The following is a 17,101-nucleotide window of genomic DNA, read 5'->3' as shown; positions in this document are numbered from 1 at the left end:
ATGGGGTGTACCTCTCTCCACAGCCTGTACTTTTTAAAAGTTTATTTAATCAATTTATTTATTTAAGAGGGAGAATGACAGGAAGAGAGAGGGGGATCCTTTTAAGTGGTTCACTCTCCAAATGCCTGCCAAGCCTGGGCTGGGTCAGGCCAGAACAAGGAACCAGGAACTCAATCCAGGTCTCCCACCAGGGTGGCAGGGACCCAGTTACGTCAGGCATCACTACTATCTCCTGGAATTTTCTTTAGCAAGAAGCTGCAACAGAAGCCAGAGGCAAGGTAGGTAAGGTACTGAATCCAGAGGCATTCTTATAAGGGATGCAGGCATCTTAACCAGCATCTTAAGAATTAGGACAAATGTCTAGCCCCATACTTATGCATAATGCTACAGTGCTTCCCTAATGCCTATAAACTTATCAACAATCCATACTCTCCTCTACTTTCCATTTTTAGTTGTGCCAGCACCAAGGGAAACAGTTTCCAAACCAACTTAGCAAACAATAGAAACCTCAGTGAATTGCTACTCTCTTTACCAGATTTACTCTAGTTCTCACAGATGACTGCTGATTCAATTTTTCTAGGCTGAGTACCTAATGCAAAGTATAAAAATGTAGAACAGACTGAAGACTCTGAAGTTACTAGCAAACGAGTTATCAGCCTGTCTCCTCGCTCTGCTGGAAGACCTATTAGAAATGATGTCATACATGTGATGAGAACAGGACAATTTAGCAGACTCATAAAAAGGCAAGGTGAGGGGCTGGCGCTCGGACACAGCGGGTAAAGCCACCACCTGCAGTGCCAGTATCTCATATGGACACTGGTTCAAGTTTCAGCTGCTCCACTTCCAATCCAGCTCCCTGCTATGGCCTGGAAAAGCAGTAGAAGATGGCCCAAGTCCTTGGGCCCCTGAACCCGTGCGGGAGACATGGAAGAAGCTCTAGGTTCCTGGTTTCAGATCAGCCCAGCTCTGGCCATTGCAGCCATTTGGGGAGTGAACCAGTGGATGGAAGCCCCCACCCCCTTTCTCTGCCTCTGTAACTCTGCCTTTCAAATAAATAAATACATCTTAAAAAAAAAAAAAAAAAAGACAAGTTGAGATGTTATAGAATGGAGGAAGGAACAGTGAGCATTTTATTTATTTTTGTTTTTGCCACAGAATAATTCCAAAAAGTTCCATAAAAGCTTAACTGTAATATATGAGGGTGTTCAGACTACATACCCAGTTGAGCCCAAAGTGGGTTATATGGATGAGTCTTTGCCAACATGTCCACACTCTGAGAGGAATGTTTCTCTAAAAATATTTTTATAGGTGGTTGTCCATTTGGCATGACTGTTGGCACCCAGGCAAGATGATTGGTCAGAACTGCAGTAATGAGAGCTGGCAAGAATCTGAAAACAAAATGTAATGTTAGATTCCAATCTGCCTTCATGAAACTGTAGGTTTAAACAAGGAGAGTACATATTTTCAAGTGGCCAAATGCCGCCCCCCCCAAAAAAAGGGGGAGAAAAGACAGATGGATAAATATTCTACCAGGATGAAAATGAAAGTTAATTAATTTTTTGTTGTCAGGAGTTAAAGAAAATCTTTAAAATAGAATAAGTATTTTAGGGCCTGGTACCGTGGCTCACTTAGCTAATCCTCCAACTGCGGCACCAGCATCCCATATGGGTGCCGGGTTCTAGTCCCGTTTGCTCCTCTTCCAGTCCAGCTCTCTGCTGTGGCCCGGGAGTGCAGTGGAGGAAGGCCCAGGTGCTTGGGCTCCTGCACCCACGTGAGACCAGGAGGAAGCACCTGGCTCCTGGTTTCAGGCCGGCGCAGTGCCGGCTGTGGAGGCCATTTGGAGAGTGAACCAACGGAAGGAAGACCTTTCTCTCTGTCTCTCTCTCTCTTATTGTCTATAACTCTACCTGTCAAAATAAATAAATAAAAATTTAAAAATTTAAAAAATAACTGTTTTAGATCACAATTTTAAAACAAAAATAACGTTCTACTTGAAAAACTATGGATTCTTTTCTGTTTTTAATCTGCATAGTTTGTTAATCAATCCACAGGGTCTTTGATTTACAAATTACTGAATGGGAAAATGAAGGAAAGCATTAAGCAAACTTTATCTACTATCACAGAGAATAAAAACATCTGAATTACTCATCTGGATTTCCAAGACTTGATAAGTAAGTAAAACAACATGCTAAAATATCACATTAAAACTCTATCATTGGAATCCTAGGACTTCCTTACCCATTTTTTATTTCTTTTCTATGAAATAAAACTATCGTTAGTGGATACAATTCACAAAAATAGGAAGCTTCAGATAACACTGTAAGGTGTCAAGAATTTTAATGTAATACATAATAAAGACATTTTTACTGTTTTTAATTCATACAGTTTTGTGGCATTCATTCATAAACTATCATTCAGGTTTGATCACAATTTAGATACTTCATTTTGATAAAAAGAAATAAATTAAAGTCATACTGATTTTTAGAAGCATTTTCCATCAGAAAAGTGAATTCCTTCATGAAACGATGGCAAAGCTGGTTCTTTTCTGGCGTTCCCGACATCATTGTAAGCCAGACAGGCTCTCCAATCCGTGGCATTGTGTAAAGATTACAAATTGTTGTTCTAGAGAGAAAAGACACATTATGAAATTTATGGTTTCCAGATTTACATCCTCTTATCATTTATGTTGTCAGCTTAGCCCTTACATCTAGATTCTTAAAGCTTTTGAGAAGAGGCAAGGAACCAAATCTTTCCTTTAGTCAACAGCATAACGTTCAGTACATGAACTCAAAATATGTTGGTGCTGGTGCTGGCTCTGCCTCAAAATGACTATGCCCTGCAATAAATTATTTTCTCCGTTACACAGTGGTTTCCTCTGCCTGTAAGATGAAAGGATAGAACTAGATAATTTCTAAAGTGCCTTTTAGCTTTACATTTTAAGGTAAAGTGTATATTTAAATGCAGTGCAAATGATCAGTAACCTATAAAAAATGGAGTAACACCTTATTCATTCACCCGCTCAAAACAACAGTTTATCTGCATCATTTGTTGCTTATGCATAGACTCATTTTTTTTCAAAAGATTTATTTATTTATTTGAAAGGCAGAGTTACAGAGAGGCAGAAGCAGAGAGGGAGACAGATCCTCCATCTGCTGGTTCACTCCCCAGATGGCTGCAATGGCTGGAGCTGAGCCGATCCAAAGCCAAGAGCTTCTTCCATGTCTCCCACATGGGTGCAGGGGCCTAAACAACTGAGCCATCCTTTGCTGCTTTCCCACGCTACAGGAGAGAGCAATGGAAGAGGAGCAGCAGGGACTCGAACTGGTACCCATATGAGATGCCAGCACTGCAGGCAGTGGCTTTACCTGCTATGCCACAGCGCTGGCCCCTATATATAGACTCTTAAGTAAAGTTATAAAATATGGTGAGAACACTACACATGGATGCTATAAGTGATGACCCTTTCAACCTGGAGTTTTCCCTTAAATCAATGCAAGGGAACATAACTGTACAATTCTCATAGTGTTTCCCTGGCTGTCTCATGGATTAATTTAGATGACAGCTGCCAATGTAAACTGTACTCCCTTAAAGGTTTCAAAGCATATATTTGAGATGTCAGTTCTTTTATATCAATTATATCAATCCTTTTATATCAATTACCTATTCAATAAGTTCTTACTAAACATATCCTACAAAGCTGGAAGCGTGACACTAGTCAATCGTGCAGAAAATACAGAAGAGTGATGCATTTTCTACTTTTTAAACAGTGCTGTCTAATACAACTTTTATGGTTTTAGCCTAGCAATTCAGACACTGGGTAAGATGCCCATATTGGAATACTTGGGTTTGCCATTTGGCTCTGGCTGCTGACTTCAGCTTTCTGCTGACGCAAACTCTGGGAGGCAGTGGTGATGGTTCAAGTAACTGGGTTACTGACACTCATGAGGGAGACCCAGGTTCAGTTCCTGGCTCCAGGCTTTGGATCAGCCCAGCTCCCGCCATTACAGGCATTTGGGGAGTGAACCAGTAGATGAAAGAGGTATGTGTGTATGGGTGTGTGTGTGTGTGTGTGTCTCCAAAGCTTGCTGCTTCTCAAATTTTTTTAAAAAGTGACCAGCATGACTGATGAACTGAATCTTACATTTTATTTAAGCATAATTAAATCAAATAGTCCCTAATGGTTCAATTATATTGGTCGATACAGCTCTAGAAAGTTTTGATATCCCCACAAATTAAAATAATTACCTCAGCACAGTTCTCTAACACCAAGGATCCAGAAAAGGAAAAGAAGTCACTTGCCTATACAACTACTACTGAATCTTGAACCAATATGAACATCATATATTTCAATGAATTGAAGTAACAAATACAGATTACATTAACAAGTTATTGGTAGGGCATAAAAGGATTGCTGATAACTTAAAAGCAGTTAAAGAATGAAAAATATTTTAGCCCATATGTCACTATCCTATATACAGGACACCTACAAAAATTTAAACTGAGCAATAATTATACCACTTATGTTAATTCTAAAATAAATGTTTGTCATTTGGAATATTCACAGAATTGAAAACTTGGGAGTTCATAGGTTAAATAAGGTGAAAATAATTTTTTAAAATAAGAATCAGTGAAGAAAGAAATGACTAGAATACAACATAGGGATGTTTGAAATGCTTATTTTTAAAGCTTATTAAGGATGTCTAGATGGAATCAAAAACAGAACACAAAGCCCTCAAATGAACATCACTAAAGCATTTGAAAACAGATAAACTGCTATAACAAATGGAACTGGCAATGAACCATTAGTGAAAATTAGAATTAGAGATTCTACATAATTCTAGCTTCCCACCTCTGTAAACCCTGGGAGTCAGAGGTTATGACTTATGTGGTTTGTTCTCTGCACCCACACAGAAGGCTCGGATTAAGTTCCTGGCTCCAGCCCAGCCCAGTACTGGCCAATGTGGGCATATGGGGAGTGAGCCAGTGGATGGGAGCTGCCACTGTCTCTCTTTCTGCCTCTCCCATATGTGTGTGTGTATGTGTATGTACAGGGTGTGTGTGTGTGTGTTTGAACATGAAAAGAGAGATACGGGGGAAATTTTCTGGAAAATAAGAATGTGGGAAAAGATACAAAATCAATTTATTTTTCATTATACCCTGTCAAACTTTAAGTACACTCCGTATCTACCTATCAAATTTATCTTAACTAATTACTTGAGACACACAGTAAAAAGAAAGCTGTACTGATTCATGCCCCAAATAGTACCAAAACTGTGATGGGGTCTGAAACACAATTCAGGTATGACACGGGTGGCAAGGACCCAACTTCTGGAGTCATTACCAGTGATGACCAGAAGATGGAATCAAGAACCTGATGCAGGTTCTAGGTGATTGTCATTAACAATGTGGGAGTAGGCCTGCCCCGCAGCTCAATAGGCTAATCCTCCACCTTGCAGCGCCGGCACCCTGGGGTTCTAGTCCTGGCCGGGGCGCCAGATTCTGTCCTGGTTGCCCCTCTTCCAGGCCAGCTCTCTGCTGTGGCCCGGGAAGGCAGTGGAGGATGGCCTAAGTGCCTGGGCCCTGCACCCGCATGGGAGACCAGGAGAAGCACCTGGCTCCTGGCTTTGGTTCAGCGTGGTGCACCAGCCGCAGCAGCCATTGGAGGGTGAACCAACGGTAAAGGAAGACCTTTCTCTGTCTCTCTCTCTCACTGTCCACTCTGCCTGTCAAAAAATAAAAATTAAAAAAAAAAAAGACAATGTGATGTGGAAGTAATGATTTCTTCTAAAACTCCTCTCTCACTTTTTTTTTTAACAGGCAGAGTGGACAGTGAGAGAGAGAGACAGAGAAAGGTCTTCCTTTGCCGTTGGTTCATCCTCCTATGGCCGCTGCGGCCGGCGCACCGTGCTGATCCGAAGGCAGGAGCCAGGTGCTTCTCCTGGTCTCCCATGGGGTGCAGGGCCCAAGCACTTGGGCCATCCTCCACTGTACTCCTGGGCCACAGCAGAGAGCTGGCCTGGAAGAGGGGCAACCAGGACAGAATCCGGCGCCCCGGCCAGGACTAGAACCCGGGGTGCCAGCGCCGTAGGCAGAGGATTAGCCTATTGAGCTGTGGCGCAGGCCAACTCCTCTTTCTTTCCCCAATGACTGCCCTCTCCATCAATAGTAAGTAGGTTCAGTAATCTGTTCCCTTATTTCTCCTAGTCTATGCCCAAAGAATGAAATATCCCTTTAGTTGGAAGGAAACAGGGAACATGATTTACTGATATGTACAAAAGCTAAGTAAAAGTCTAAGGACCTCATCATTGCCAGGCAGCAACACTAACTAAATGTGCTTCCTGCTTCTCTAGGTTTCAGGTTTCCGTGCATGTGTAAATCATTTCCTTCTTCTTTTCAACTGTCCAAAATTTATGAATCATCTGGTCTCAAATAACAACATACTCTTTAAAAATTACATATTTGTTATTTTTTAATAATCCCTTAATTTGGGGATGGGCATTCTGTGCAGCAGTTAAGATGCTAGCTGCAATGCCCATATCCCAAATCAGAATGCCTGGGTTTATATCCAGCTTCCACTTAAGATCTGTTTCCTACTAAGCACATCCCAAGAGGCAGTGATGATGGTTCAAGTTGATGGGTCCTTATCACCCACATGAGAGATGCAGCTTGAAAATTGCTCGACCCTGGTTTCTGCCTGGCCCAGCCCTGGCTGTTTCAAGCATTTGGGAATGGACCTGCAAATGGAATATATTATTCCTTCTCTTTCTGCCTTTCAAATAAATAGGTAATTTTAAAAAGTGTATGATCTAGCTTCATTATTTGAAACAGTTATTTCTATAAAGATGATGCAGGCACTAAATTTGCTATGAACTACTGCTCCTAGGAGTTAATTAAGTTTCTGTGAGCTTCTGGTCAAAATATTTTCACTAACCGACTAATGTATAGCCTTGTTTTCAAGTAGGATTTTATTTAAAGATACTGCAATTTAATATATAATATTGATTCAGTAATACTGAGATCATGGCCAAAAAGACTATATTTACTCATGCCTGAATGAAGCTTACCTGACACATGTATTTTCTTCTGTAAGGCACATAATAATAGCCTTGCATATAGCATTTTAGCAGTATACTTAAGGGCATTTTTAAAAATTTATTTACTTATTTAACAGGGCAGAGAGTGACAAAGAGCTCCTGTCTGTTGGCTCAGGACCCAAATATCCAAAATGACTAAAGCCAGAGCCAGGAGCTCCATGCCTGTCTCACACTGCGTGGCAGAAACTCAAGTATATGAGCCATCACCACTGCCTGCTAGAACCCACACCGCAGGATGCTGAAACCAGACGGTAATCTGATGGGGGACACGGGTGTCCCAATCAACATCTTAACCACCGGACCAAATGCTATGTGTAACAGCAAAAGCACTAACAGAAAGAACAAAAGTGTTACAAACTTTGTACTACATAAATCTCCAAAGGGCATTTGTTTACAGTAAGAGAACTGAAACAAGGCAGCAGTCTGCTTTGTATGACCTAATCTGGAAACAGATTGTTTCAGGTGACTAAAATTTTTTACCACTTTGTGAATATTTGCTATCTACTGTAAAAGCACTGTATTTACATTTTGGGGTTACAAATAATGAGTCGGTGAATTCTAAAATAAAAATATCACAGATGATGATAATTTGTATTTGATAAAGCATTTCCAGGGTATTTTAAAAATATTTTAAAAATTCTTGCCTTAAGGCCTTTCAGAATTGCAAAGTGACTGATGTAAAATAAATTTAATACAGGGGCAGGCGCTGCGCTGTAGTGGGTAAAGCAGTGCCTGCATCCCATATGAGCGCTAGTTCGTGTCCCGGCTGCCCCACTTCCCATCCGGCTCTGTGCTATGGCCTGGGAAAGCAGTAGAGGATAGCCCAAGTCTTTGGGCTCCTGAACCCATGTGGGGGACCCTGGGGAGGCTCCTGGCTTCGGATTGGCACAGCTCCAGCTGTTGTGGCCAACTAGGGAGTAAACAAGCGGATAGAAGACCTTTCTCTCTATCTCTGTCTCTGTCTCTCTCTGCCTCTCCTTCTCTCTTTGTATAGCTCTGACTTTCAAATAAATAAATAAATTTTAAAAAAATTTAATACAAAAGGGAGGATACACAATCATGACATGCACTTTAAATGATTTTGTAATTCACATGTAACAAACTCCACGCAATCTTGAAATTCTAAGTCTAGGTCATTTCTACTATTCAATACCAAAACAACTGGTTCACAGATACTTAATTAAAATTTTTAAAATCAGCGGCTGGTGCTGTGGCATAGTGGGTAAAGCCGCCACCTGAAGCGCCAGAATCCCATATGGGTGCTAGTTTATGTCCCAGCTGCTCCACTTCCCATCCAGCTCTCTGCTATGGCCTGGGAAAGCAGTAGAAGATGGCCCAAGGCCTTGGGCCCCTGCACCCACGTGGGAGACCTGGAAGCATCTCCTGGCTCCTGGCTTTGGATCAGCGAAGCTCCAGCCATTACAGCCATTTGGGGAGTGAACCATTGGATGGAAGACTTCTCACTCTCTCTGCCTCTCTGCCTCTCTCTGTGTAACTCCTTCAAATAAATAAATAAATCTTTTAAAAATTAAAAAAAAAAAAATCAAGAAGGACGTTTAGGGGCCAGTGTTGTGGAACAGTGGGTTAAGCTGCCACTTGCAACACTGCTATCCTCTGTCAGTGTACCAGTTGAAGTCCTGGATCCTCCTTTTCCCATCCAGCTTCCTGCTAGTGCCCTGGGAAAGCAGCAGATAATGGCTAGGTACTTGGGTCCCTGTCACCTACATGGGAGACCTGGATGGAGTTACTATGTCCTAGCTTCAGCCTGGTCCAGCCCTGACTGTTCTGGGTACGTGGGTAGTGAACCAGCAGACAGAAAGATTCTCATTCTTTCTCTCTCACTCTACCCCCACCTCTCTCTCCCTCTCAGTCTGCCTGTCACTCTTTGCCTTTTTTTTTTTTTTTTTTTTTTTGACAGGCAGAGTGGACAGTGAGAGACAGAGAGAAAGGTCTTCCTTTTCCGTTGGTTCACCCTCCAATGGCCGCCACAGCCGGCACACCGTGCTGATCCGATGGCAGGAGCTAGGTGCTTTTCCTGTTCTCCCCATGGGGTACAGGGCCCAGGCACTTGGGCCATCCTCCACTGCCTTCCTGGGCCACAGCAGAGAGCTGGACTGGAAGAGGGGCAACTGGGACAGAATCCGGCGCCCCGACCGGGACTAGAACCCGGTGAACCGGCGCTGCAAGGCAGAGGATTAGCCTGTTGAGCTACGGCGCCGGCCTTACTCTTTGCCATTTTAAATTAAGGGGAAAAAAGATTGTTTATATAAGAAACAGCAAGATCAGTATTCTTTTAGGAAAGAGTATTAGGGCAGCATTTGCTACTGTGCTAAGTTCAGTGGAATCTATGATGATAGTATTTCCTCAGAGCCCAAGCAGAGACTCTTGACCTTTTGTCACAAAGTTTGTAACTGCTGAAAACAAACTGTCAATCCAACAGTGTTACTAACAGCTTCAAGTGCAAGGGCAAAAGGATTCTTTTTCACAAATAAGCAAAAAGAATTGTTAAAAACATACATTTATAATAATGAGTGCAAGGTTGACCAAACAAATTAATTTAAAAAATAATAATGATAATTCATTGTGCATTTCTTTTACATTGGAGGCACAGTGTCTGCTTTAGGACAAACAAAATCCATAAAAATTTTTGGTTAAATTTTCAAGCAAACTGTATGCTGTTTAGAAAATGTACAGTTTATAATGTTTCATACTTCTCAACTACTTACATTCATAGGTTTCTGACAAAGAAACCATCCTAGAATGTGTGTGTGTGTGTGTGTGTGAGAGAGAGAGAGAGAGAGAGAGAGAGAGAGAGAAATAGAAACACTTGAATTAGTTAAGCTCAATTTTCAAACTAAGCAAATGGCACATGTACTGCTGTAGCATAACACTGTCATAAACCATCAGAATAGATAAATAACCATTGCACCCAGTTAGTAAATATTTCACCTTACCATATTAGGTGTAACACACCTTGGCTTCAATACAACGTGAAAGTTCTACCTTTACATACTCAGACTTTCTCAAGAGTTGCAAATTGTTCATAAATACATAACTCCTCTCACATGCTGACTCTACATCCCTAAGCAGGGCTGCAAAACAACTTGACATGAAAATTAGAGAAACATCCCTTTGTGTGTGTGATAAAGTGAGCAGAAGAGCAGAAAAATCAACAATTTGGCAATATGCCCAACAGCAATCTTTGAAACACAAGAGATTTCCTTCCCTCACAGGAAAATTATTCCTTATCGGACCTGAGGGTAGCAATTAGACAACTCCAATTCCCCATGCCTTCCTGGCTCACCTATGGGGATAAACAAAAAATGCCAAAAAATGCTTCTGAAGGTAATGGCCCGGGATTCAGGCTCAAAGACATCTGAGACATAAAATACAACACTCCCCCATCCTCACTCCCACATCTGAATACTATATACATACATGACTCCAGTATAACAACAATGGATTACAATGGCAAGAGCTATCAGACATAGAATCTATTTACAAAACAGGTGTTAGAAAACCCAAAGAGGAAAGGAGAGAGAAAAAAACCCCAAAAACAGAAACTATGTAATAATTAATCTTTTGATACCCCAACTACAGCAAATATTAACATAAGTCAAGCTCCTAAACAGATTCATTTTTCAAAAAAGATTTATTTATTTTAATAGCAGAGTTAGAGAGAGAGAAATCTTCCATCCCCTAATTAATTCACCCAAATGCTTCAATGGCCGGGGCTGGTTCAGGCCAAAGCCTGTAGCCTGTAACTTCATCCAGATCTCCCACATAGGAGGCAGGGACCGAAGCATTTGAGCCACCTTCCACTGCTTTCCCAGGCACATTACCAGGGAGCTAGCGGGGCTGGTGTCATGATGCAGCAATTGAAGCTGCTGCTTGAGATACTAACATCCTATATTGAAGTGCTGGCTGCTATGCTTCAGATCCAGCTCCCTGCTAATTTATCTGGGAAAGCATAGAAAGATGGTCCAAGTACTTGGGCCCCTCCCACCCATCCTGGAGACCCCAATAAAGTTCCAGGCTCCTGGCTTTCGCATGGCTAAGAACAAGTTATTGAGGCTATTTGGGGAGTGAATTTGTAGATAGAAGATCTCTGACAGACTACCTTTAAAATAAATAAAGTAAATCTTAAAAAAAAAGTTACTGGGGCCGGTGCTGTAGCTGGCCTGAAGCTCCAGCATCCTACATGGGCGCCAGTTTGAGACCTGGCTGTTCCACTTCCTGTCCAGCTCTCTGCCATGGCCCGGGAAAGCAGTAGAAGATGGCCCAAGTTCTTGGGCCCTTGTACCCACGTGGGAGACCTGGAAGAAGCTCCTGGCTCCTTCAGATCGGCACAGCTCTGGCCGCTGCGGCCATCTGGGGAGTGAACCAGCAGATGGAAGACCTCTCTCTCTCTTTCTCTCTGCCTCTCCTCTCTCTGTGTAACTCTGAGTTTCAAATAAATAAGTAAATCCTTTAAAAAAAGTTACTAAACTTAGTTCCTATTTTTTGATATATTCAGTTTTCAACAAAAAATTACAAGTCAACTAAAAGATAACAAAAAACAATAGGAAGAGACAAAGAAAGCATGATTATTATGTCAATGGCTCTAGTATCTAAAGCAAGACCAGATGAGCAACACAGCAGAGGAAATCAAAATGCTGAGAAAGAACCAAAAGGAAAGGATATAAATAAAAAATAATACAAAGAAATGAGGAATGCTTCTGATGAGCTCATTAGTAGACTGGACACCACCAAGGAAAGACTCAGTAAGCTGGAAGGTATGTCAATAAAATCTTCCCACACTGAAAGGCCAAGAAATAAAGGATGAAACCAAACAGCCAGGAACTGTGGGACAATTACTAAAAGCGTTAACGCAGAGTACCTATAATGGGGATACCGACTGCAGAAAGAAGGAAACAGAAGAAACATGAAAAATAGCTGAGAATTTGAAAAATAAACAACAAACCATAGAACGAGGAAGCTCACAGAATACCAAGCAGGAAAAATACCAAAGAATGTACAACTACATATGTCATATTCAAAGAAAGCCAAAGACAAAGAGAAAATCTTGACTGAAGCCAAAGAGAATAAAAATCTTACCATACGTAAGAATAAAAATTACACAACAGTTCATGTCTGAAATCACACAAGGAAAAAGACAATGGAGGAAAATATTTAGAGCGCTGAGAAAAAATATCAACTTATAGTTCTGTATCCAGCAAACTTATTATTCAAAAGGGACAGTTCTACATAAATTCTGAAAGGAAGAATGTCAGAAAGAGATATATGTAAAACGAAGTACTTTTATTTTCCTTACCCTTAGTTGACCTACCTGATAGAAAACTAGTTTTAAAAATGATAAAATATTGAATAATTATAACTAATGGAAAAATGAAATAAATGACTGCAATGTTATAAGAGATGTGAGGCAGGAATTGAAGATATTCTGTTATAAGGTATGTTCACACATATAAAGCAGTATAGGATTATTTAAAAGAAGACTTAAGATGACATAAAAATGTATATTGTGGGGGCTAGCATAGTGCAGTGGTTAAGCTGCCACATAAGCGTGTGGGTTCAAGTCCAGCTGCTCCATTTCTAGTCCAGCTCCCTGCTATAGCAGCCAGGAAAACAACAGAAGGTTGTCCAAGGACCCCTGAATCCACATGGGAGACCCGTATGGAGTTTCTGGCACCTGGCTTCAGTCTGGCCCAGCCCTGGCTATTGTGGCCATTTGTAGGACTGATCCAGAGGATGGAAAGACCACCCTACACCCCATCTCTCCCTCTGTGTCACTCAGCCTTTCAAATAAATAAACAAACAAATAAATCTTTTTAAAAAGTATACTGCAGTGGTACAGTGGTTTAAGCTGCCACTTGCAAAAATGGAGTCCCATATGCCAATCTAAGTCCTAGCTGTTCCACTTCCCATCTAGTTCCTTGCTAGTATGCCTGGGGAAGCAGCAGATGATGACCCAGGCACTTGAGTCCCAGCCACCTGGGAGACTTGGATGAAGCTCCTGGCTCTGTAATCCTGCCTTTCAAATAAGTAAGCAAATTTTTACAACAAAGAAACAAAACCCTACAAATTATATTTGAATCCCTACAATTTCAGCATACAATCCTACATGATCACAAGCTAAAATAACCTCTCATTTTAGTCCAGAAGATCCTTACCTCAATAAAAGAGTACATACACAGTTATAGATGAAACATACACACCTTTTCTAAAAGTGAAGTATATGCACTGCTAATGACAATAAATCTTTGGTAGTAGACATACTTTTTTTTTTTAAAGATTTATTTATTTATTCAAAAGTCAGAGTTACACAGAGAGAGGAGAGGCAGAGAGAGAGAGATAGAGGTCTTCCATCTGCTGGTTCACTCCCCAGATGTCCACAACGGCTGGAGCTATGCCCATCAGAAGCCAGGAGCTAGGAGCTTCTTCCGGGTCTCCCACGTGGGTGCAGGGGCCCAAGGACTTCAGCCATCTCCCACTGCTTTCCCAGGCCATAGAAGAGAGCTGGATTGGAAGTGGAGTGGCTGGGTCTCAAACCGGCGCCCAAATGGGATGCCAGCGCTTCAGGCCAGGGTGTTAACCCACTGCGCCACAGCGCCAGCCCCCAGATATATATTTTAAATTTTAGTTATCATGATCCTATTTTTATAGCTAGCTCATTACAGCAAAGAATACTGATTCCTCATCCATGGTAATAAAGTTTCATTTGAAATAAATTTATTTAAGTACAAAAGCGGGTCAATTTAAACAGAAACTTTAAATTAAAATGGCACAGATAATATACAGATTTGGCAAAACTGTGAAGGTACGATGTGAGTGACTAAAGTCACTGTGTCAAGCAGCTCTACTTTAAGTTGTACCTGACACAGAAAACACTGGCACCACTGAGGAGAAACATTCTGATTAGTATCTTATGTAACTATCTTATTTTATCCTTACAATAATCTCTATCAGTTTATCATTAAGTTAAATTTACATATTTTAGGTCAGAAAACTGTGTCACATCTAGAGAAAGGATAATGCAACAGAGATAGTTGGACTATCAACATGTTTCTTACTTCTATGGATATAAAAACATCTGATTACTGTCACTGGCTAAAAAAACTTAGAAGCCCAAGAGACAAAAAAGCATGTTTCTGCTGGAACAAGGTTCTCTTCAACTTTTTCAATACAGAAAACCATACCAGTATAGCTCTCAAATATGCTTAAACCCCAAGCACATTTGAGATTCAGTAACATAGGAACCAAAGAACTCATGATTTATACTCTTATTTGACCATGAAACAGAAAAATTTAAAGAAATTAAATTTTACTAGAATAAACTGCAGAACAGAAAAACAAATCTTCCTGTAACACATTGTGAAACAACTCAACATTACGGAAAGCTGGGGAATACGTACCTGAATTCATTTAGGGCATCAACTATTCGATTATATGCCAAACTCCTCTGACTTGCATCAGCTGATCTGCGACTCATTTTCATAGCCTTGAAAATAATCATTAAAAAATTAATTTTTATACCAGTGGTAAGCAAAACATGAGAAAATAAATGAAAGAAAACATAGCATACTTATACACACTGTAGCAACATTCTTTTCTGGAAACAAATAAAGATGGTATATATACATATTTATAATGGCTTTCTTGGGTGATTCAAATGTTAATTTTTTAAAGACTATTTATTTGAAAGGTAAAGTGATAGAGACAGGGAGAAACAGAGAGAGGGAAACATTTTCCATTTGCTGGTTCACTCCCCAAATGACCACAATTGAGCCAAGTGCTAGGAACTCCACCCAAGTCTGTAATGTGGATGGCAGGGCTCCTTCCAACTGCTTTCCCAGGCACATTACCAGGGAGCCAGAATCAGAAATGGAGCAGCTGCTGGTGTTTTAAGAGACTGCTTAATCAACTACACCACAGTGCCAGCCTCAGAATTTTTTATTTAACTGCTGAGCTACAGAATGACAACACACAAACTGAACTTGACAGTTTCTAAGTTACAAGAAACTACTTTTTCCAGAAACAAAACAAGGCAAAATTATAACTCAGTAACAATAATGCATTGATTTATTCTTGTATTCCACAGACAATGCTTTGGTTAACTGTTTTATTAAAAATCTAGAATACAGGGAGGGTGTCTGAGGCACTGGTTAAGCCACTGCTTAGGATGCCTCCATCTCATATTGGAGTGCCTAGTTCAAGTACTGGCTCCTCTGCTTCCAATTCAGCTTCCTGCAACTGTGCATCCTGCAAGGCAGGAATATGATGGCTCAAAAATTTGGGTTTCTGATACCACCTGGAAGACCCAGATTGACTATTTAGCACTGAGTATCAGCCTGGCCCAGCTCAGGCTGTTGTGGGCATTGGGAAGTACATGGAGGTTTTCTGTCTTGTTTCTCTGTCTCCATCTCTTTCAAATGAAGTGAAAATAAAAAATTTTAAAATCTGTAATATAAATATTCCACCGAAAAATACCTCAAGTGATTAGTAATATTTTCTTTCTTAAAAAAATATTCGACTAACATTAAAAGCCTTGATCTAGACAAATAGGCAGAACTGGTTTGGGATACAAAAGCCTAAAAGAACTTTACAATGTAAAGTTATGATTTTTTCCAAGAGAATTTAATTCTAAATTCTTCATGCAGTTATAAACTTTAAAATATTTTTAAAACATAGATATTTAATTGAAAGTTAGACTACTAGAGGCCAGAAAACAAACTGCACATGATAAAAGTGAAATTTAGTTTTTCCAAACTATTAAGAGGCTGACATCAAAGTAAATGCCACAATGCTTAGAGACAAAAATCCACAGATTAAAATAAATAAATAAATAAAAGGATCCTTTTAGATAACTTCTTTGGACAGTCCAGTGCATCTAAATTTTAACACTGACTACTATAGCACTTTCATAAATAATTCCATTTATGCAAAGTATTCATTCAGTTTTATCTTTCAGCCTTAGTAAAAAATGGAATACTAAATTTGAACAAATATCAAAACAGCTTTAAATATTAACAGTGTACACTTTAGGTTACAGAATGGTCAAAGTACTAAAACATGAGAACAGTTAAAAAGTTATCTTTAATAAATCTTTTGGGGCCCATTTCAAGTTTTTATAAAGCTTTCAATTCTTCTTCAAATATCCAAAATGTCAGCTTAGCTATAATAAATACTAAATGATGACTTTGTCAACAACACATGACAGAAAGGGACAGCAGCCAACTAAAGAATATGTAACTGAAGTCTTAAGAAAATGCCTTTACTCATCTTTAAAGTTAAAAAAAAAAAAAAAAAAAAACTGATAACGGGGCCAGCGCTGTGACACTGTAGGGTAAGCCTCCGCCTGGGGCGCCAACATTCCATATGGGTACCGGTTAGGGTTACGTTGGCTGCTCCTCTTCCTATTCAGCTCTCTGCTTACAGCCTGGGAAAGCAGTGGAGGATGGCTCAAATGCATAGGCCTCTGCACCTGCATGGGAGACCCAGAAGAAGCTCTTGGCTCCTGGTTTCAGATCAGCCCAACTACAGCGGTTGTTGCCATTTGGGGCGTGAACGAGCAGAAGGAGGATCTTTCTCTGTGTCTCTCCCTCTCTGTTTGTAACTCTCTCAAAATAAATAAATATTTTTTAAAAGAAAAGAAAAAAAGGCCGGCGTCGTGGCTTAACAGGCTAATCCTCTGCCTTGTGGCGCCGGCACACTGGGTTCTAGTCCCGCTCGGGGCACTGGATTCTATCCCGGTTGCCCCTCTTCCAGGCCAGCTCTCTGCTACGGCCCAAGTCCCTGGACCCTGCACCCGCATGGGAGACCAGGAGAAGCACCTGGCTCCTGGCTTCGGATCAGCGAGATGCGTCGGCCGCAGAAGCCTTTGGAGGGTGAACCAATGGCAAAAAGGAAGACCTTTCTCTCTGTCTCTCTCACTATCTACTCTGCCTGTCCAAAAAAAAAAAAAAAAAAAAAAGAAAGAAAAGGGAAAAAAAAAAAAAAAAACCTGA

General features: G+C 40.6%; 1 protein-coding gene across 2 annotated transcripts in view; it reads right to left on the bottom strand.

Moving 5' to 3' along the window:
• Positions 1-17,101, bottom strand: part of FNIP1 (folliculin interacting protein 1) — a 121,402-nt gene that overhangs the window by 22,101 nt on the left and 82,200 nt on the right. For both annotated transcript variants that reach the window (XM_062189218.1, XM_062189216.1), the window contains 3 exons: positions 14,510-14,595; positions 2,476-2,622; positions 1,219-1,388 (listed from right to left, as the gene is read on the bottom strand). In XM_062189218.1, coding sequence (XP_062045202.1) covers positions 1,219-1,388; positions 2,476-2,622; positions 14,510-14,595 — 403 coding nt within the window. The remainder of the gene's footprint in view (positions 1-1,218; positions 1,389-2,475; positions 2,623-14,509; positions 14,596-17,101) is intronic.

Source organism: Lepus europaeus, chromosome 4, assembly GCF_033115175.1.
Source record: "Lepus europaeus isolate LE1 chromosome 4, mLepTim1.pri, whole genome shotgun sequence".
NCBI classification, from domain to species: domain Eukaryota; kingdom Metazoa; phylum Chordata; class Mammalia; order Lagomorpha; family Leporidae; genus Lepus; species Lepus europaeus.
The sequence above is the reverse complement of the archived record's forward strand: the minus strand, read 5'-3'. Positions and strand labels throughout refer to the sequence as shown.